This window comes from Squalius cephalus, assembly GCF_949319135.1.
Source record: "Squalius cephalus genome assembly, chromosome: 24".
NCBI classification, from domain to species: Eukaryota; Metazoa; Chordata; class Actinopteri; order Cypriniformes; family Leuciscidae; genus Squalius; species Squalius cephalus.
In genome coordinates, this window is record NC_137145.1 from 22,508,752 (window position 1) to 22,531,720 (window position 22,969).

At 36.3% G+C, this 22,969-nt stretch overlaps 1 protein-coding gene across 1 annotated transcript in view; it reads left to right on the forward strand.

Moving 5' to 3' along the window:
• The first annotated feature begins 2,386 nt into the window (after window positions 1-2,386).
• sardh (sarcosine dehydrogenase) overlaps window positions 2,387-22,969 on the forward strand; it is a 55,556-nt gene continuing 34,973 nt past the window's right edge. The window contains exons 1-9 of the mRNA XM_079861436.1: window positions 2,387-2,512; window positions 4,235-4,561; window positions 4,859-5,037; window positions 5,364-5,543; window positions 5,645-5,768; window positions 6,062-6,162; window positions 8,790-8,894; window positions 13,658-13,787; window positions 19,580-19,666. Coding sequence (XP_079717562.1) covers window positions 4,240-4,561; window positions 4,859-5,037; window positions 5,364-5,543; window positions 5,645-5,768; window positions 6,062-6,162; window positions 8,790-8,894; window positions 13,658-13,787; window positions 19,580-19,666 — 1,228 coding nt within the window. The 5' untranslated portion in view covers window positions 2,387-2,512; window positions 4,235-4,239. The remainder of the gene's footprint in view (window positions 2,513-4,234; window positions 4,562-4,858; window positions 5,038-5,363; window positions 5,544-5,644; window positions 5,769-6,061; window positions 6,163-8,789; window positions 8,895-13,657; window positions 13,788-19,579; window positions 19,667-22,969) is intronic.

The following is a 22,969-nucleotide window of genomic DNA, read 5'->3' on the forward strand; positions in this document are numbered from 1 at the left end:
ACTAAAACCAATGAGGAGGGTGAATTTACAGTACATGGCTTATATGCAAAATATACAAAAGTTTGAAGCTTTCTGATATTATTCACAAGAGAAAGAATTCGCATTTTATTAAAATTAATGAGTAGGCTAAATCCAGTTCTGAGTGTTTTCAGTTCCAGATTCTTTAAACATTATGTACAAGACAGAGAACAATAAAAAATTAAAATAAATAAATAAATAAATGTTTAATTAAAAATAAAACCTGAGTCAAACATTACAGTACAACTGAATGACTCTTATGATATGATCGTTTCTCTCACATTATTTAGGTGTTGAAAGTGGAGAGGATTGATACATGATTAATATGAGCCAGCAGGGGTCATGTGACCACAGCTCAGGGGTAAGGAGGTGTGTTGGGCCATTTCTAAAACACCATCCTCAGCTGAAGGGTGAAAGCATTGCCCCCCGTGACCCCAGCGAACCCTGTTTCATAAGAACAGCAAAATGCCATCGCATCTGAGCAGTTCATTCTCAAATGACACAATCAGTGGCTGAGCTTATTGCACAGAAACAGCCGTTTGAAATGTCTCATCAGATGGTTTTGGTCCTCTGTCTGCCTCTACATGTCAAACTGTTGGCTTTTTAGCCAATGCTGTAGTGCTCTGATGACATCACAGTTGTTTGTAGACTCAGATCTGTTATGAACATTTAAAGAACACTTAATTATAATTTTACAACCATTTAAAAGTATCTGAATGAATGAATACAGCAATGTTTGTGGGTGCCACTGCTGTCTCTGATAGGGTTTTGTCATTGCTTCATCCAGTGTGTTGTCATATTTCCCTGACCGGGGGTGGGGCTCTCTAAACCTCTTCTGATTGGTTGTTTCAGATAGGGAAGGTTTTGTGAGGTCAGACTCAGTGTCCATGTGTGGCAGAAACAGAGAGTTTTCACGCTCTCAAGGATGTTTTGTGCATGTAGAAATAGGTCAGCCAATAATGGTCAAAGTTCATGGTATCTGGAAAACTTGTTATTCTGTCTGATTTGTAAGACACTAGGCTAAATATATAAAAACCTTCAAAATCCCATTGGCCCATTTCAAAAAAATAAATCACATTATGACATAAAAAGTCAAAATGATGAGATGAAAAGAATAAATGATCACATAAAAGTCCTCGTTATGAGAAGCTATGTTGAAATTCTGACTTAAAAAAGTCAGAATTATGACAAATATTATAATTATAACATAGAATATTTCAACTTTGTAATTAACTATGTCATAATTATGAGTAGTATAATATGCCACTATTATGACTGTTTATGTAACGTGGCTTCCATTTAAATGTAAAACATTCCTAAAATGTATTTTTTCATGAAATGAGAATAATCAGATGCCATATGTATGTGCTTATTTGCATGCATACTGACACTTATACAGTATATTCATATTTGTGTTGTATAATGCATGTTCAGCCTCCTGTAATACCAGAGCAGATGTCTGACATCAAGCTTTCTGCTCTAATTGTGATCTGCTCTGAGGATAAACTGACAGCTGAGTCTCAACATGCCATCGAGCACGTAACCCTATATATACTGTATATGTATAAATTAATATAAAACCATAAGGTTTGAAACCAACATTATGTGAGTTCACATTGTGCATTTAAATTCTTAAACTTTTAAATCTCCCCGTCTTTGGTTACATCTTTATAGTCTAGAAAATGCTTAAAATCAAGTACTTATGATTATATTATACACACTTACATATTAAGAAAATATATAAAATTAAATATATATATGTCCATTATATATAGCCTATAATATAATAATATTATAATACAATAGTATATGTATATATATACTGTATATATTTTTTTTTTCTATATATAAATACACACACATGCATGTATATATTTAAGAAATATTTGCATGTATATACTGTGTATATATATTTATATCATATATAATTTATATTATATATAAATATTTTATATATAAATAACACATTTTTCTTAAATATATATGCATGTGTGTGTATTTATATATAGAAAATAATTATACTCCATACACACACATATATTATGTAAACACAAACTTTTATTTTGGATGCGATTAATCGCGATTAATCGTTTGACAGCCCTAAATATATATATATATATATATATATATATATATATATATATATATATATATATATATATATATATATATATATATATATATATATATATATATATATATTATTTTATTATTTCAATATATAATAATAATTTATTATATATAAAATAATAATAAAGTTGATAAAACATTAAATTATATTTCTTTATTTCCTCAACCCAACATTCCATTGGTTCCACCGTCAGCTGCTGGTGGGTGGAGAGTTTACAATAGCATGTCTATTTGGCAGCTTGCAATGCAACCAATGGATCTGGGCTGCAGTGTGTACTAAACAGTGCACAACGTCCACACCAGCAAAAATCATTTTTTTGTGTGTGTGTTCTTTCTTTCCATAGTGGATTTATTCATCTGACAGGTGAGCAATGCATGTGTTGTTTTGGAACTGTCTGAAAAACTCTCAACTCTATCTCAAAACCTACTTTAGCTGCCTAGAGTAACTTAGGCAATATTTATTGGCATGACAGAAACCGTTCTAATGTTCTTTTGAGTATAAATTTACCGCAAACGACCACTTTTAACCAACTTTGAACGTTTCACACTTGTAACTTTGAATCCAAATTGCAGAAATCCGAAATGTAACGTTGCAGTGTAAAATCAAATAAAATGCCGGACCGCTGCGAGTTGTTTATCAACAACAGACAACCGATCATAAACCCCTCAGTATCGCATTAAATATCAATGCGTGTTTAGTAGTTTCAGCGTCTGAAGAAAAAGTTATGTTATAGAGTGGCGGCTTGTATTTTTTAAGAGGCTACATTTTGTGTGTGTGTGTGTGTGTGTGTGTGTGTGTAATATGCCCTATACCTGTTGTACCTGTTCGATTGACATTAATATGAGTGATGTCGGCCTGAGGGAACTCCTCGAAAGACCCACAGAAGTATGAAATACTCGTCAGACACGTTGCATCTTGCAGCTCTGTTTGTTTTTAGGCTCATTCAATCATATCTGCAGTTCTGAAGTTGGCCACACACAGCTGTGTTCCACATGCTCAGTCAGCAAACAGCCATATTTGAGCACCAGTTGCTCTGTTTATGAACATATCTTAACAGCAGTGTCAAGCAGCAGTTAACAGACAGAGGACTTATGCTCTTTTACTTAGTTTTATATAGGTGAGCGACACTACTGACCTATCACTTCACACGCTTCACACGTCTTGTTTGTTTTATAGACATCTTATCTAATGCATGTGCATCTGTTTTACAATGTTGTTGTTTTGCACGTTATTATTATTTAGTTTAACATAAATTTCATCGTGTTTGCATTGCACAAATGCTTCGATCAGCCTAAAGCAAGCTTTTGCATCACGTTCTGCAAAGACAAATTGGTCATTTTTGCATTATTTTCAGGCGACACCCGTTTGTTGACCAGTGAGTAGGCTTAAATAAGAAACTGAATTGTCTGTAAAACATTTCAGATGACAAAGCTTAACTAAAACTCTTATTAGTGTAGATAAGCTGACTCACATGATGCTCACAGTGAAGAATGTTAAGAAATGTACAGGGAATTATACATTTAAATTAGATATTTAAATAGATGGATAATAAAGATTAAAATTACTTAGTGCTTGGCTTGAGTTAGTTTTTTATTTTAATTGGTAACACTTTACAATAAGGTCCCATTTGTTAACTTTAGTTAATGCATTAAATAACTAAAACTGAGCAATCCATTTGTTACAGTATTTATCTCTGTTAACGTTAATTAATAAAAATACAACTGTTCATCGTTAGTTTATGTCACCTCGGGTCCATTAAATAATGTTGAATAAATAAAGATGAATAAATGTTTTAGAATGATTTTTCATTGTTAGTTAACGTCAACTTATGTAGTTAATGAATGCAACCTTATGTAAATAGTTACCATATTATTATTTTTAAAAAGCCAAAAATATATCAAAAATCCTGGTGTATTTTATTTTGAAGTAAACTTTTTTTAATGGGTAGACTATTTATCTTATGTAGAAAACTCAAAAAAGTAATTGTAACAAATAAAAGTGGGCCTAGTACTGAGCCCTGAGGGACTCCTTTTCTATCAACATTATATAATAAGAGTGCGTGTTTATGGTCTTGTGTTGTTGCAGGGGCCATGGCCTTCTTGGGAACAGTGGCGCGGAGGGTGACGGCATGCCGTCAGCACCTCTCGCCCCTCTGCCGTGCCACCACCCGCTGCTATAGCTCCCAGTCTACACACACCACAGAGAAGAGCGTCCCCTATGAGAAGACCCTCAAGCAGGAGGATGGCATCAGTGGGCCCACCAAACCACTGCCAAAGTCTGCAGATGTTGTGGTGATAGGAGGAGGAAGCCTGGGTTGCCAGACCCTCTACCACCTGTGTAAAATGGGCATGACCAATGTGGTTTTGCTGGAGAGGGACAGATTGACTGCAGGCACCACCTGGCACACGGCGGGTATTGCACTGTGTTTACTTTGTGATTAGAGACTTGGTTTCTTTTTCAGTTTTTAACTTGCATTGAACAATGTGTAAGGTAAAACTGAATCTAGGTAGCAAATCTGATTTAATATCCCACTTGTACAGTTTAGTTTAAGTGTTTAGTCCATGAATAGGCTTACATAACTGGTTGTATAATAGTTAAAGCCTACTCCATGGGCGTAGCAGTCCGTCAAATACAAATGAGCTCCAACTTGTCTTTTGAATATTGTTTCTTTGTTTGAATCAGATACTACATCTTTTTATGTTTTCACAGGTCTTTTGTGGCAGTTAAGACCAAGTGACACTGAGGTGGAACTCTTGGCTCACACTCGCAACGTGATCAGCTCAGAGCTGGAGGAGGAGACGGGACTCGAGACGGGCTGGATCCAAAATGGAGGCCTGTTCATCGCTTCCAACAAGCAGCGACTGGACGAGTACAAGCGCCTCATGTCGGTATGGCACAAATGCTAAACCACACATCTTGGCAAGATAGAAATGGAACTGCTGCACAGTCGAATTACAAAGACAAAAAAAAAATGTCCAGCCTCGCCTAGAAATTCAGCATTTGCAACAAAAAAAAATTGTATTTCTGTAAAAATTGCTCAAAGATTAATTCGTATGTAAATTGTCCACTGGAATCCAATGTGCCAATTTTTTTTTTATAATGAATGCAGTGATTGACTAATCAGAATCAAGAATTTCAAAGAGGCATGTGTTAATAATGAATGAAATGTGAAACAAAATCTAATAAGTGGATACTCACACATTTTGCTTTTCAGTTGGGTAAAGCGTACGGCATTGAGTCATACGTCCTGTCGCCAGCTGAGACTAAAGACCTGTATCCTCTGATGAATGTGAAAGATCTTTATGGCACACTCTATGTGCCTAAAGACGGCACCATGGACCCAGCTGGCACCTGCACCACCCTCTCCAGAGCAGCCACTGCACGGGGTGCCACTGTACGCCTCCTCACCCTAAACTCTCTTCAATTGATGATTGACTTCTTTAGTTACGATTGAATGCATGAACCATATTGAAACATGATTATTATTGATTTCAGGTGATCGAGAACTGTCCAGTGACAGGTGTCCAGGTTAAGGTTGATGATTTTGGCGTGAAGAGAGTGAAAGCTGTAGAAACTGCTCACGGGACCATCCGAACTCCATGTGTGGTGAATTGTGCAGGTCAGAAAGATGCAGACTTCACCAGCAGAGGGCAGTCTGTGATAGTGAAATAGCATTTAACCATGTATTGCTGTAAAAGCAAAGTTTTTGACTAATGTCACCTCACCTCTTAGTCTTTTAAATATTTAAAACACACACATACATGCATAAGACACACATATATATATACACTTATTTATTGATTATTTGACTAATTTCTATGGCCTTTTTTTAATGGATATCATAATCATATTTCATCAACTGTCTGTTTTCATGCCAATACAGCATAATCCTGTCACATAAATGTTTTTTAGGTGTCTGGGCCACTAAGCTGGGTAAAATGGCAGGCGTCAATGTTCCATTGGTAGCCATGCATCATGCTTATGTTGTCACAGAAAGAATCGAGGGAATTCAGGTAAGCTATTAATGCTGCACATTGTCCATTTCAGCATAGTATTACACATCACAAACCAACAATCATAATAAATCATGTCTTTGCTCTTAGTTGTAGCCTAAAGTATCTGTGGTGGACATAACGTGCATAAAATGCCCCTACTACCTCATTGGGGTCTTGAGTAATCACACCTTTGTCCTAGGCTATTAAACAGCAAACACTAGGATCTTTGCAGAAGATGGCGCCATGACTCCAGATGAATCAACACATTTAACCATGTGCACATGGTCCTTAACATTCCACGCACTAAAAAAACAGCAGGAAAACTCAAAATCACACCATTAAGGGGAGAGATGCACATAATACAAAAACAGTGAGGCATTTTGCATGATTTTTTCATACAGTGATGCATGCTGGGAAACAGAGTCCAACATTTTAACAGCCGGTTAATGTGCAGCAATTGCGTTGAGCCGAAGTAATTAGCATTCTTTTTAGTGCAAACATCTTGTTTTAAGGTTTTTAATCAAGTTAATCCAAATTTAGTTGTAGAAATCTTAGACAAAATGGTCTTTCTATTAAAACGGGTAAAATGGCAATTTCTATTTTAAAAAATAATAAGTGTGTTTTTTTTTTTTTTTTGCCATGAAAATAACCAAAGAAACTTGTGTGGCATTAAAAACAAAAAAACAAATTAATTAATTAAGATTATTGTTTATTGTGCCTTATTAATAAATCCTGCTATTTGCCTGCTGCAATTAATGTTCTATACCCGTGAAAAGTAGATCAGGGCTCAACAAAGAGGACTGGCTGATGACCAGTTTGACAGAGTGTCAGGCCACGTGTGCTGCATTGATACTACAATTTACATCTTGTGTATATATGTTTTTGTGCCATTACGGTGTCTATTGAACGCTGTTATTGAATTGTGCTAATTATGTTACCAAGGAAACCAATGAAATGTACAAATTTAAATGTGTTATTAAGGAATCCAAGGATAATGTGACAGCATCAGTTAGAGTGGTGTGAAAATTATAAACAGATCAGTAATGCTTCACACTAGATTACTGTTTCCCTGCAGTTTAGCTGTCACAGTTACATTTATATGTATTTCCATGTAATATTAACAAATATTATAAAAAATTATTAATAGTATTTGATATTTACATTTAATCAAAAAAAAAATTATGTAAATTAATAATATAATTAAATAACTACATAATTATGAAATGAAAGGTTCAGCCATGAAACTCTTCGTGTTCTGATTGGTTCGTTCAACGTAATGTTCTCAGCCAATCAATTTCACATACTCATTACCGTTTCCCTTTGTAACCATGGCATCCAAACAAATACACTAACTCTGCGCACCGTGTGGATTCTTATTGTACTCCTCCTCCCCAGCACCACCTGCCTAGCTCTGCTACAGGTCTCTCTCTCTCTTTCTCTCTTTCTCTCTCTCTCTCTCTCTCTCTCTCTCTCTCTCTCTCTCTCTCTCTCTCTCTAGCAGCATCAGCATGTGTCCAAAAAATGTATGTTCCGAACATAAAATTATACACTCATTTTAGGCGGTGTTTAGTCAACTAGGTGACTGCAGCGCATTGAAAATACATAACTGGAAATAAATGAGTTGTACTATTTCAAAACGGAAGTGCGTCACGGACCTCGGTGCAAGTAGTCCATTGGGGCGTCGTGCTCTCTTCTGTGGCAAATCACAACAGCAGCCATGGCATAAGCACTTAGCTCAGAGCCTTCCTCTGGATTATGCAACACTGTGTGTGTGTGTGTGTGTAGGAGAGAGAGAGCGCTTGTAGTTTGATGCATGGTTGATGACAGCTATGTTACTCCTCACAGAATGGCCAATGTGTCATCACTGAATCTCAAGTAATGAGATGTTTGTCATCCACATGATGTGATAGTGAAATTGATAGATATTTTGCTTCTGAATGCACTGTGAAACTGCAAAATAAATATTAAGCCCTCAAACCAACATTAACATACTTTGGAAGCTTGTTTCTGCCACGGAATAAAAAAAAAAGGTAATTGTGACCTTTTATCTCGCAATGCTGACTTTGTTCTCGCAATTGCGCGTTTATAACAATTTTGATTATTTTTTATTTTTTTTACAATGTTTCACGTTAACATTAAATAATGTTTTGCTACATTTGTTACAATATTTATTAATCTTTGTTAATGATAGTTAATAAAAATTAACTAATGTTAACAAATACAACTTGATTTTAATAATTAAATGTATTAGTAAATGTTGCAATTAGCATTTACTAAGGTTAATACATGCTGTAGAAGTGCAGTTCATTATTAGTTCATGTTAACTAATAAAACCTTATAGCTATGTTTCCATCCAAAGTTGCGAATATAACATAAAATTTGCACAAAATATCGCATAAAACATTTGCGAATAAAGTACCATTTCCATCCAGTGAGTCGAAGAGAACAAAATCGTCATTATACGACGCTTAATATTCCGTGTTGGAAATAAGCTTCCATAAATGACACAGGAGAGTGGAAGTATCACTGTACGCATTGATCGTATCATCATCTGATGTTGGTTATAGTTTCACCATATTTGGTCCTACAAACTGCTTTGTCATGCATGAATATAATGAGCTTTCTAATATGTCTTTTTCCACTAGAATATGCCCAACGTCAGGGACCATGATGCATCTGTCTACCTCCGTCTCCAAGGTGACGCTCTTTCTGTGGGAGGCTACGAACACAACCCCATATTCTGGGATGATGTAAGTTTCCAAAAGAGAAAAAATATTACTGAGTCTGAGAAATAAAAGGTGTTATTCTTTCCATATTTTTGCTATAGTTGTTTATGTTGTATATTTGCTGTGTTTGGTTTGAGTTCAACAATCCAGATATCAGGAAGTTCCCATTTACCATTTGATTTGCTGTGCATTCAAGTGATTTGGTACAAATCGGTGCATGAAGTGATTTCATATTTTTTCCTCTTCCCACTTTTTAGAGCTATTGTGCAAAATGAGGGGCAAAAAATGCATTAGGTTTGTAATTGATGTTTTATCAAATTATTTATCTTTCTCATCGGGGATTAACAATGTATCATATTGGTTATCGGCTGAAAATTAATGTTTTAGTTTTTTATCATTATTGGTTGATATTGTGCATGCTAATTTCTGCCTATTTTTGCATTTAGATCGACCGTTAGATGATAGAAAAGTTAGTTAATCATTAGAAACATTTTAAAAACATTTCACTGATATTTTATTATACTATTATAGCAGTTATTAATATTTTGAATTAGCTTTCATTTTTACATTTTATTTTATTTAGTTATATATTTTAGTTTGTTTTAGTTATTTTGTTTTTATATTTCTATTTAGCTTTAATTTATTTATTTCATTTTTAGTTTTAGTAATTTTATTAATTCAATTAAAACTTATTTTATTGCAGTTAGGTGCCAAAGCCACATTTCTACTTTTTGGTTAATTTTAAGTTGCAGGTAAATTTGTGTTTCAGTGAAAGATGCGCACACACACACAGTTTAGTCTTGGGCTGCACAATAGAACAACATTAAATAGAAAACGCGATATTGCTTAATGCGGTTTTTCGAATGGCAAAGGCCACGATTTAATTCTATAAATATGCGCTTTGTGTTTTGAAGTTTTAGTATATTTAATAACCCTGGTATATACTGGATAGAGATGATCTGAAAAAGTATCATTTATGCTAAGATAACCATTTCAAACAGTCGTGTCCTCATCACGCTTTCAGAAATTTGGTAAACAAAATTAAAAAAAAACTTCAATAATTATGATGGTGAGGCTGAAACTGAAAAAACACAAGTTAAGTGTCTTTACAAGCTTTTATTCTTGCCAAGAAGGTCAGTTCTGATATCAAGAGTGTTCTGCAGTAAGAGGAGACGCACAGCAAAGTTACACTCACACATTTAGGTCTCGTCCCCTTCAGTCAACGTGTGAGGGCTTCGTTTAAACAGAAAAACAACTCCTTTGTCGGTGTTATCTGCAGCAGAGACACCTTGAGTGAAAACAAAGCTGCGGCTCGACTGTTTTCAAGGCAACTTGAGCACAAACGAGGCTGCAGGTAACTGTTCAAGGCTAAGCACAAACATGTGTTCATCACAGATTAAGCTAGAGTTTCCTTCATGGAAGACAAAAATGTATTTAAATGGTTTGCTATGTCCAAAAAACATCTTATATGGTTTGATATAGTTTGCTATGGTCAAACTTTTCCATGACAGCATTTAATGCAATTTTGTGTAAAAACATTCTAACATTTTGCATTCCAGTCAAATAAGAAGTCAAAAAGAGATTTAATTTAAACTGATGAGACTAAAATGACTGTAAGAGAAATAGGTTAATTTAGCTCAAAGGAGATTATTAATTAATTTTATAGGGAATTTTGAAAAAGTCACTTATTTTACTGCCGAACAGATGAATCGTCCAGTGCTCAATTGAATGGGCCGTAACTATCAACTCTGTTGCGGATATTAATATCCAAATAGTGGAAACACTATTTATTAGTATGGTAACAAGATCAGCAGTTTCTGACATTAAATTCGTAAGCACATAACACAAGAACACTTACGAACATACAATAAATACGAACGAAACTCTATTGGTTATACAGGATATGCACTTTATAAGATATGAACGAACAATCAGTCATCAATTTAGCATTTCTTAGGCAGGGTTATTGAACTTTATATCAATGCACCAGTTCAGCTTTTGTTATTTGTGTCTTTGAATGGGGATTCTGGAAGGATCTTTGCTGAAATGGGTTTCTCAGAGAGTCTCTCTCGTGGCTTAAAGTTCCCCTCTGGTGAAAATCAAGCTTTTTTTAAAGTTGTTTATATGTCTATGTGGTGTTTTTAATATGTAATTTGCTCATGGTTTTGTCTTAAAGCATGAGTCGACACCATTGCTGAGTATTTTCTCCTTAAAACTGCAGTGAAACAAAGACAGTCTCAAAAACACAGTTTGAAATCGCTGGTGTTTCTGACGTCACAAACTACCTTGTAACCAATCAGGTCATTGTGTGAATTCTGAGCTGGTGTGAGTGAGTGGAGGCGGGGCTCATTTGCATATTCGTCGAACTGCGTATACTAAATGAGGCAAGGGTGTAGAGTTACATTCAAGCGATTTTATGTAATTTTGGTCATCAAAGGTGAGTTTTAAGGGATAAAATGATTGACTACAGGGGGACTTTAAGTTTGATGTTTGAGGTGGGCAAAGACTAGAGTCATTGACTGAAGCTTCGCGGGAAAACTTAACTTAGAAAACGAGACTCTCAACGGAAAAGAAAAGAAACCTGTCTTCTCGTCTAATGCTTTGTTCGTGTCCTCTTTGTTTGTGTTTGTCCGACCTTTCAGAGGAGTTCTGACCACATTGTCTTTAGTTCAGGTTGTAAAAGTTTCTCCTCCCCTCACATAAATTGCATGTTATCTGATTAGACACACAGTCTCTTTAACTTTCCCCCTCTAGAAGAGTACAATTTAAACATGATAACAATACATTTTACACATATTTGATTCATACAATAATTCAATAAATGATAAATCATTCACGCTGATAGGAAACAAGACACACTTCTAATCACCATTTGATAGTTATAACAATTGCATGAATTATGTGTGATCTAATAGATATCAGTCACATATAATTATGCAGTTGAACAAAGTTTGATTATAAGTCCATCTAGCATTGTTTTGGAACGATCGGATGCATTTTGATATGTAAAGGCCGTCTCTGGATTTTAGAGACGATTTTGTAGTCCTGCATTTAAGGGAAGGTCAAACAGAGGTCGTTGAGAAGGTCTGTTTTAAGTCTCTGTCTTCGGTAATCAAACAATCCTTGGCGTTAACTCCTGACTTTCCTTGTGCGGGTCAAGATGTGCCATCTCCAAACCAATCCGTCTTTTTAAAACTGCCTAACGTTGACATCTTAAGTGTTCGTTCGCTAGTTGGGTTATCTCTTACAAGCGTTCTTTGTCTTATACGTAGAAGATTTAGTTAGTTTCCAGGCTAAATGGCGTCCCAAATGACAGATCATCATTGACTTGGAATTTGTCTCTTTCATAGTTTGAAGAAGTCATTTCTATCTGATCAGTAATATCCAGTTAATTGGCCACAAAAGGAAAGTTCACATACTGTGTACAGTATACTTACCACATACTGCAGAAAGAAGTAATGCTGTATGATTCCAAACGTTGTGTGTGAGTGTGTCTGTCTGCTGATATTCCAGTGTGATGATGTCTGGAGATCGTTTTTTTTTCATACATCGCTCTGCCCTTTGACCAGATTTACACTGCGTTCCCTTTATAATCATCTCCAGCCTGCAGTATTCTGTAACAAAACTCTCTGTCACCTCACACTTTCACTACAGTCTTGCTATGAAGCAGTGGATCAATATCTTAGGGAAGTGTGAACATTTTGAGGAGTGTGTTAGTAGAAAAGGCGCTGGTCTGAAACTTTTAATGAGATGGTGTGAAGCCTGGCCTGTTCTCAGCACATGCAGCCTCTACAGTTTTTATTTTTAAACTCCAGTCTGCTCCACACCGGCCACATATTCTCTCCATTTTTTTTTGCGATCAGCATTTCATCAGCTGTCGGATTGCTCACACCGTCTGCTGCTTCTTTCCATCCCACGGTTTCGAGGTTCATTGACATTCCCCTGTGGCAGTGAGAAAAGACAGTGACAAGCAGAGAGGATTTTGCTTAAATAAAATTACAAATTGAAAAGTGTTCTTGGAAGAAGCATACTTGTTGTGAAAAGTGAAAAGTGAAGTTTGAGCCGTGCAGATGGTTGATGGGGAGATGGTGTTGCTCCTTAAAATCAACATGCAATAAAGTGCACTTTATTCGAAAATATATGTTTGTTTTCATACTGGAGTTGCTCTCGAAGTTGCTCCTGCAAAGTAGAAAATTGACTTCACTAAGCTTTACAAAGCATCCCAGAAGAATAAGTTGAAGATTTTCATAAACGGTGTGATATTTTTATTAGTAAAATAGTTTTTATTTTATTTTATTTTGAATTCTAAAATGTATTTTTATTTTGAATTATGATTATTTTAGTTATTTTAATTTATTGATGTTAATTCTGTCAATTAAAAAAATATTTGCTTCAAATATAATAATAAAAATAATATATATATTTTTAAATCCTCAGGAGACCTTGCGTCACTATTATTATAAGTGACTGTAATTTTGGATAATTTCTGCGAAATTATTTTTAAACTTTCCAACAGATCCTCCATAGACAAAAATAATGTACATCTGAGAAAAACGGACAATGGCTACAGTTGTTAAGGATTGGTCAGTGATGTTTTTAAGGCGGGGCTTAGCGAAGGGTCGATAGGACTCCAGCAGTTTAACTTGATTGGTGTTTTTACCTTAGTGACATTATCATCCAGTAAGACCTTCCTCCCGAATCATCGATGTATGATTTTTGGCAGCTGTGAGGCCACTCCATTATTCAGTATGATTATAAAATTGTGTATTTGTTCCCTGAACCTGTAGGTGTCTGATAAGTTTGCCTTCAGCTTGTTTGATCTGGACTGGGATGTCTTCATGCAACACATCGACGGAGCCGTTAATAGAGTGCCTGCTCTGGAGCAAACTGGAATCAAATCCACTGTCTGTGGTCCAGGTACATAAACACACACACACACACACACACACACACACACACACACACACACACACACACACACACACACACACACACACACACACACACACACATTCTTGTACATCTATCTTTGAGGACATTCATTGACACAATGCAATCTCTAGCCGCTTACCCTAACCTTACCCATCACAACTACTGTAAGTGCCTAACCCGAACCCTTACCTTAAACCTACTCTTAAAGGAGAACTCCGGAAGCCCACAGTAGTCGATTGTCGAGTTCACGCGCGTGATCATAGATACTAAACCTATGCGCGTGAACTCGACAATCGACTACTGTGGGCTTCGACCGAAAACAGGATGTAAATACAGGTATGTGCGCTGGCTGAAATAACATCATTTTTATTCATATCTTTCACATCTACTGCAGTCAGATTCATTTGTTCAGAAATTGAACTACATTGGTCATGTTATACAGTATGTTTTTGAGTCACTAAAAAACTTAAAAAAAAAACAGTTCATAAGAGTCATTTGTTTGGGAATCAAACTACATTTTTTTCAAGCTGTATGTTTTTGGCTCTAAAAATATCTGGCTCCATAAGAGTACATTTTTCAGGAAACTTGGGGTCACAGTTTCTGGTCTGTTTTTGACTCATGACAATTACCAGCTCATAAGAGTCATCTGTTCAGAAATCATGCTGTGTGTTTTTGAATCAAAAGAGCTGGCTCATAAGAACCATCTGTTCGGGAATGCTGTAAAGAACCAGTACATAGCAATCATTCATTGAGGAATCAAATTCACTGATCACATGCTCATGTGAGTCATTTGTTTCTGTTCACATTTTCATTGTAGTGCAAAGTTTAGGGTATTTCTATAGTCAATGCAGAACTTCTAGTATCTTCATCAACTCACTAAACAGACCTTTTGACCGAGATTCATCTCGCTGTGCTCTGCCAGTCCATATATTCAAGTGATGGGCTAACTGTCAAATGACACTGCGCTCTGATTGGCTGATCTGTCACAGCTCCAGCTTTCCCCAGAGATTCAGTCAACCTTTACTGGCTGTAATAAAGGATGACAGGTGTGAAATGCCGCCAACACACTGTAGTGACTGTTGGTCACTTGCAGACGAGTTTCGGGTCAGTGGATAAGCGCTACTTAAATAATTTCGAGAGTGCTATGAACGACTCCATTCACCCACTCATCAGCTATTAAAAACGAGATGGTGAGCATACGTGTAATTCAGGCCTGCTGTCATTGGACTTTTGTATGAATCCCATTTAACGCATGATAATTATACATTTTTGGTGTGAACTGCTCTCATTAACTGCATCCATTTTAGTCAAGAACTACACTTGAAAATCACGATTACTTGATTGAAGGGCACCTGTACGCAGTGCTATGTTCATAATGATTTCAGAATAAATAGTCCTCGTGAAGTGCTCGCATTCTTACTGCGTCGCTTTGACCTCCCGTGACGCGAGCCAGTGCGTCGTCAACACTGGGCAGAGGTCTTGATCCACTGGATATTGGAGGACTTAATTACCTTAATTATCTGGCTGCACATTAAACGAATAGTACGATTACTGATATACTTTGACATCCGGATGTGATTTAATCGTGTTTCCTAATCGCTGCAGTTTAATCGTTTTAAAATGGCTCACCAAGGCTGCATTTATTTGATCAAAATCACAGTAAAAACCGTAATATTGTGAAATATTATTAGCATTTGAAATAACTGTTTTATATGTGAATATATTTGAAAGTGTAATTTATTCCTGTGATGCAAAGCTGATTTTGTAGCATCATCACTCCAGTCTTCAGTGTCACATGATCCTTCAGAAATGGTTCTGTTGATGTTGAGGATATGTTTGAGCGTGAGTGTGATCCGCTGAGGGCAGTCAGAGCGCTTGGGTCGTTCCTCAGAGGCCATCGCTGTCTGTGTGTGGTGACGGATGAGTAAGAGGGAAGATGGATAAATAAAATATAGCTGCAACCTCACCCTTTCCTTTTGCTCTCTGTCGTTCTCACAAAGAGCAGACGATGCTCTGGAAAACACTTTCTCATGTGGAGTAATGGAAAAGGTGTGTCTCTTTTTCTTCATCTCTCTTTTTCTGTCTCACCTCTCAATCTATCTTGCTCTCCTGGCCTCTGTTTCTCTTCACACTCGGTCTCCTTTGCGTTTCTCTCTGTCTTCGATGCTTTTGAGGGTCATCCCACAATATCTTACCACTGAAAGCTTTGACCATTACGAATAGACCATTAAGTGAGCGCTCAGCAGCAATGCATTTTTAAAGAGCTTTTCAAAAAGATCTGATCTCACCCATCGGCAGAACCATGTGTCATACGTTTCCCACCTCTCCCACTTATTTCCTTACCTTTTGTACTTTATGTATTATAAACGGTCAGCAATTAATTTTTTCGTGAAGTACAGGAAACGTTATAAAAATACATTCAACTGACATTATAGGGGCTTTTACGGAGGGACCTTTGCAAATATACATATATACAGTCTTTTGCGTGCCCACAACAAACTTTTGCGTTACAATTTCCAGTTTATGTGTACTGTCTATAACCTATTTCCTTTGTATGTCATTGCCATTTTACTATATAAATTCATGTGCATCCATACTCTATAAAGATCTATTTGCTAAAAATGTGGCTTTCGTTAGGGCAGTATAACGCTAATATCACAGCCTTTAACGAATTTAACTCTGTGGCGGCCAAGAAACCGCGCCACGAAATAGATGGCTCAGTGTCCATTGTCCTATGCTAAGTTTAATGGTTCATAAAAAAACATTGGTACTGTAAAAAGTGATCAAAATTTGGATTTTGTTAGGGCAGTAAATTTTTATTGTCCCATATAAAACTTTTACGGCCAATTGGAAAATATTGGCACAGTAAAATGTACTAAATTTGTATTTCACAAGATCAAAACTCCCTTTATTAAACCACTTTGTCAGATTGAATGCATCCTTACAGGTGGCGGAGAAATGCTGAGTTTCTTTATTCAATTCTAACAGCGCTTATTGCGAGCAGAGCCATAAAGGACTTATGAAAGCATTGCGTTATATAAAAGGGAGGCTCACGCTCGTACTCTCGTTTTCTTTATAGGAAAATGGCAGTGACGCACAAAGGAAATAGGTTATAGTATACATAACGTGTGAGCACACAAAAATTTGTTTGCATGCTCATGTGTTACAATTTCCGGTATAGTTTATATATTGTTTCTAAATAGTTTCTCTTGAGCACGCAAAACGTTTCTTGTGCGCACACTAAAGTCTGTATATTCTTGATTTTTTACATTTTTGATACTAGAATATTATTTTTGTTGACAAAATACATCACATGAATGGACACCTATCACTGTAAAGCTGCTTTGAAACCATCTGTATTGTAAAAAGCGCTATATAAATAAAGGTGACTTGACTTGACTATACATGGTAAAAGAAAAATGGACTGAAATTAATTAATATAACATGAAGAAATGTTGATTCAATTAAAGGACATTTTTGTCAAAAGCAAAAAATAGATACTTGCTGTTGTACCTTTTAAGAATTTGTAAATTAATCGATTTACTGTCAGAGTAGCACACATGATGCATGTAATAAAATTAGGGCTGTCAAACGATTAATCGCGATTAATCGCATCTAAAATAAAAGTTTGTGTTTACATAATATATGTGTGTGTATGGAGTATAATTATTTTCTATATATAAATACACACACATGCATATATATTTAAGAAAAATGTGTTATTTATATATAAAATATTTATATATAATATAAATATATATATTATACACAGTATATACATGCAAATATTTCTTAAATATATACATGCATGTGTGTGTATTTATATATAGAAAATAATTATACACCGTACACACACATATTATGTAAAAACAAACTTTTATTTTGGATGCGATTAATCGTTTGACAGCCCTAAATAAAATATTCACAGATATTTGAAGGTTATGTGTATATACATTTGAGTATTGAAGTTTCATCACATGAAGTTCATCAACACAAACACACACTTCTATTCAAATGTTTGGGTCAGTAAGATAAGATTTTATGTTTTTGAAAGAAGTCTCTTATGCCCAAAGCTGCATTTAATTGTAAAGAAAAATATTAACAGAAATCAGTCTAATATGCTGATTTGATGCTCAATAAACTTTTTTTTTTTATCAATATTGAGAACAGTTGTGCTGCTTTATATTTTTTTTGAAAACCATGATACATTTTTTCTTCAGGATTCTTTGTTGAATAGAAGGTTCAAAAGAACAGCATTTATTTGAAATAGAAATGTAACATTGTAAATGTCTTTACTGACAATTTAATGGGTCCTTGCTGAATAAATTTTGAACAGTATGTTCAACAGGGCCATGTCTGCATTTGCGAACTTGCATAAAGTATGTTTCTGTCCCATTGTTAATTTGAATGGGCCACGTTTCTGTATACTTAATATACAGTGGGGAAAATAATTATTTGATCCCCTGCTGATTTTGTAAGTTTGCCCACTTAGAAAGAAATGAAGGGTCTATAATTTTTATTGCAGGTTTATTTTAATGGATAGAGACAGAATATCAACCAAAAAATCCAGAAAAAAAACACATTATATAAAGGTTATAAATTGATTTGCATTTCATTAAGTTAAATAAGTATTTGATCCTCAAGCAAAACATGCCTTAGTACTAGGTGGAGAAACTTTTGTTGGCAAGCACGGAGGTAAGACGTTTCTCATAGTTGGTCACCAGGTTTGCACACATCTCAGGAGGGATTTTGGTCCACTCCTCTTTACAGATCCTCTCAAAATCCTTAAGGTTTCTTGGCTGTTGCTTTGCAACTCAAAGTTTCAGCTCCCTCCACAGATTTTCTATAGGATTAAGATCTGGAGACTGGCTAGGCCACTCCAAGACCATAATGTGCTTCTTCTTGAGCCATCACTTTGTTGCCTTGGCGGTATGTTTTGGGTCATTGTCATGCTGGAAGACCCATCCACGACCCATCTTCAGTGTTCTGGCTGAAGGAAGGAGGTTCTCGTCCAGGATTTGACGGTACATGGCCCCGTCCATCAGTCCCTCAATGCGGTGAAGTCGTCCTGTACCCTTAGCAGAGAAACAGCCCCAGAGCATGATGTTTCCACCGCCGTGCTTGACTGTAGGGATGGTGTTCATGGGGTTATAGTCAGCATTTCTCTTCCTCCAAACACGGCGAGTTGAGCTGATGCCAAAGAGCTTGAATTTGGTCTTATCTGACCACAGCATTTTCTCTTAAGCCTTCTCTGAATCCTTAGATGTTCATTGGCAAACTTCAGACGAGCTTTTACATGTGCCTTCATGGGCAGGGGGACCTTGCGGGCGCTGCAGGATTTCAATCCACGACGTCCTTGACGTTTGACAGCTCTTTGGTATTGCTCAATCAAATACTTATTTAACTCGATCAAATGCTAATCAATTTACAACCTTTCTATAATGTGTTTTTCTGGATTTTTTGGTTGATATTCTGTCTATGTCCGTCAAAATAAACCTACCATAAAAATTATAGACTCTTCATTTCTTTGTAAGTTGGCAAACTTACAAAATCAGCAGGGGATCAAATAAATATTTCCCCCACTGTAATAAGGTGCTTGGTTTATACAGTAAATCAAGTTTCCATCAATGATCTGGATGTTAGAGTATACCAATGTACTCCATTGATCTCTTTGATTTCAAAATATTAGGTTTCTTCCTATAGTTTTACATTTTATAAAATAATACAGTCATGGGAACCAGATTAATAGTGTATTTGTACCCCCTTTACCCCTACAGAATCATTCACTGCAGACCACAAGCCTCTGATGGGTGAAGCTCCTGAAGTGAGAGGCTTTTTCCTTGGATGTGGCTTCAACAGTGCAGGTAGGTCATGGAGCACACACACACACACACCCATGCACACGCCCACGAACACACACACACGCACCTTTCTCTTCCAGAGATGACCAGTGCCAAATGAATTATTTAACCCTGAAACCCTGCAGAGATCACATGCAAAATTCAGTCTCACCCACTCTCCATGTACACGCCACCTACTCAAGATCAACACAACTTGATCTCTGACCCCTGACCCACGCGTGTCCAGAGATCCAAGTCCATTGCAGTTGTAATCCATCTCTTCCCATGCAGTGCACAGTCCTTCACTATCAGCTGTCCTGGGCTGTAAAACTGGAAAAATTGAGAATTACGATGTTTAATTCTATGTTTCTGTGTTTAAAATAGAGATCAAGATTCTCCCACGATTCTGAACAGACAACTAAACAAAATAACATGCAATTTTACTGGAGGTTCTGACAAAATTCGAATTGCTGCAGTTCAAATGAATGATTCAATGACTCACTCATACACACTTCACTTGTTTCATTACTGAATGAATCAGTGGTTTTGAATGAATCTCTTGAATGAATGATTCAATGACAGATACATTTTTTAAGTCACTTTTTGCCACCTACTGGTGCAACAATGTAATTGATACAATCTTTATTTGAAGCGTTGTTAATTTCAAAAGGAGTTTTTCTCTATTGTCACTACCATACATCAGTGTTTATATCCAAACTATAAACCTTTATCCCAGCACTTCTGTGAGCCTTTGAATTATTGTAACACAGAAATAATGAGACTGTTTGTGAAGCTGTTTCATACCTAAGCATGACAACTGCTCTCTCTGTCATCGGCGGCGCCAGAGCAGATCTGAATGTTCACGGTGATCAGCCAAATTGTTATTTAGAAATAAGATTGCGTGTGTGTGTTTTAATCGAGATCACAATCTTTTCACAATTAATCATGGAGCTTCAATAGTCTGCGATGTTGCTTACTGTGACCATTTTAACTAGATCTTATATTGTATTTTTGATCTTATTTGTACTGTAGCTATATCGCCTAGCACTAATTACATTACATTCAAGTGCAAGATTAAAAGAAGGCATTTTGCGGTGGTATTTTTGGATGCAGATGGCTCGTGGTTTTGAAGGTCAGATGAAACTCAGTCTGGCTCTGGAGTAATGCTGATTGTGCTCAGCGTGGGCCGGGTCACCTTGCAGGCCTGAGACATGCTGACGGACAACAGGCCATGATCGCGTGAACGGATCGGAATACATAGCTATAGGAATCACAGTCAGATATTAGATGCATGCTTGCTTTTTTATGACACATTGATTCCTGACCTCAGCATGCAAAACTAATTACCTGGAAAGAAAGAGTACAAGAGGATGTGATTGGTTATGTTATTCGATATACAGTACCAGTCGAAATTTGGACATTTTTACTGATACCAAACATGTGGGACTTTCTTTATTCTGTTGAACACAAAAGATGGTATTCTGAAGAATGTTTCTGCTAAATCTTCTCAAAGTCATGAAGATTTTGAATGACATCAGAGTCAATAATTTATGACACTATTAGATTTTGATTTTTAATGACGAACCATTATATTCACCATAAACCATTCCATCTTGGAAGAAGCATTGAAATCTGTGATGAATTATCCATATTTTTCTCTTGAAGAAAATCGGTACTTTCTAATGCATAACCACTTACCCTATGAATGTCAAAACTGAAATGAAAAGTGCTTAAAGTGGGTGTTAGTCTGGTACTTAAGGAATAAGATGTTGATCAGGGATTCTCCTTGAGTGTGATTGCATCAGAACTGTTGGATATTATTATTGTGCGTGTGTGTGTGTGTGTGTGCGTGCACCAGGGCATAGGATTCCATCAGTATGCATGACCACAGAGATGTCGTCCTTCTCCGCTGCTTCCACCATGTTCTTCCCGTTTGTCTTCAGTTTGGTTTTTCTCCCTTTCACTATTTCTTTACTAGAGTTTTAGGATGATTAGTTAAATGTCCGGACTGTTGATGTGTACCTGGTGTGTGTGTGTGTGTGTGTGTGTGTGTGTGTGTGTGTGTGTGTGTGTGTGTGTGTGTGTGTGTGTGTGTGTGTGTGTGTGTGGTAGGAGTAGTTGTTAATCTGAGGCAGATGGTGACCCATTGGGGATGTGATGGCTAAGAGCCGCTATCCTTCTGGAGAAAACACACTGTGGCCGACTTTGCAAACTTCCCTACTATACATTAGGCGAAAAGCAGCACATAAAATGAGTAGTGTGTCCAAATTTGTTGCATTTATTATTTATTATATTTTGCAGAAAATTACATTTTAGTTTTGTTTGACCTGTCATGAAAATATTTTTTTATTGCAGCCAGTGTTTAAATGTTTCAACAACAAATTGAAGTAGAAATATAAGTATATTCTTTAAAAAGTAAAAAAAAAAAATTAGGCCTTGTGTGAAATTTAGGTCTTTATATACAAGTATTTTGTGTGACTGTTGATTATTAAATAAAATTATTATTTGATTTATTTAAATTTTGGTTTTCAGCTAAATGAAAACTTTCATTTTGGTTTTTTGAGTTTCTGTAAAATATGTATTTTGGTGCATCAAAAATGACCCCGGTGGCCTTCTTCCGGCTTGATTCTGAAGTGCACATACAGTGGACACTTTACTATCCCATGAGGCCACAGGAGAGGAGTTGTGAATGGCGAGTTGAGTCACATGACAATGGGTGTATCTGAAATCACCCCCTGTACCCTCAATCACTGTTCCCTATAGTCATGGGCAAATGTTCTGGCAGAGACATAAATGTTGTGTTTGCTGCTTCAGTTGCGCTGTTGATTTACGTTGTTTCTTGATTATTGTGTAGGGTGATCAGAAGCATTTTAAATAATTGCAAAAATTTCAAAACTTTACTTCAAAAACCCAAATTTCACGTTTTTTTTTTTTTTTTGTCCCTGGCACAAAATTACCAGGTAACATAATTTTAAAAATGTTATCATCAGCACATGGGAAAGTGTGAATAAGTACTATTCAGGTGAAATCACTCTATCATTCTGACTGGATTATAAGAGCGGACTGATTGCTGTAAATGGAGGGAAGAAGTGTTTCCAATCATTGCGTTCTTGTGTTAGCAATGTTTACCTACCAAGAAAGACGTGCAGCCATCATGGCTTTGCATCAAAATGGCCTCACATGCAAAGAAATTGCTGCAAGGTATTGTACCTGAAAGAACTATTTACCAGATCATCAAGGACTTCAAGGAGAGAGGTTCAACTGCTTCGGGACGTCCCAGACTCTCCACCAAGTGCCAGGACATCTCCTCCTGAGGAATCCACTCTG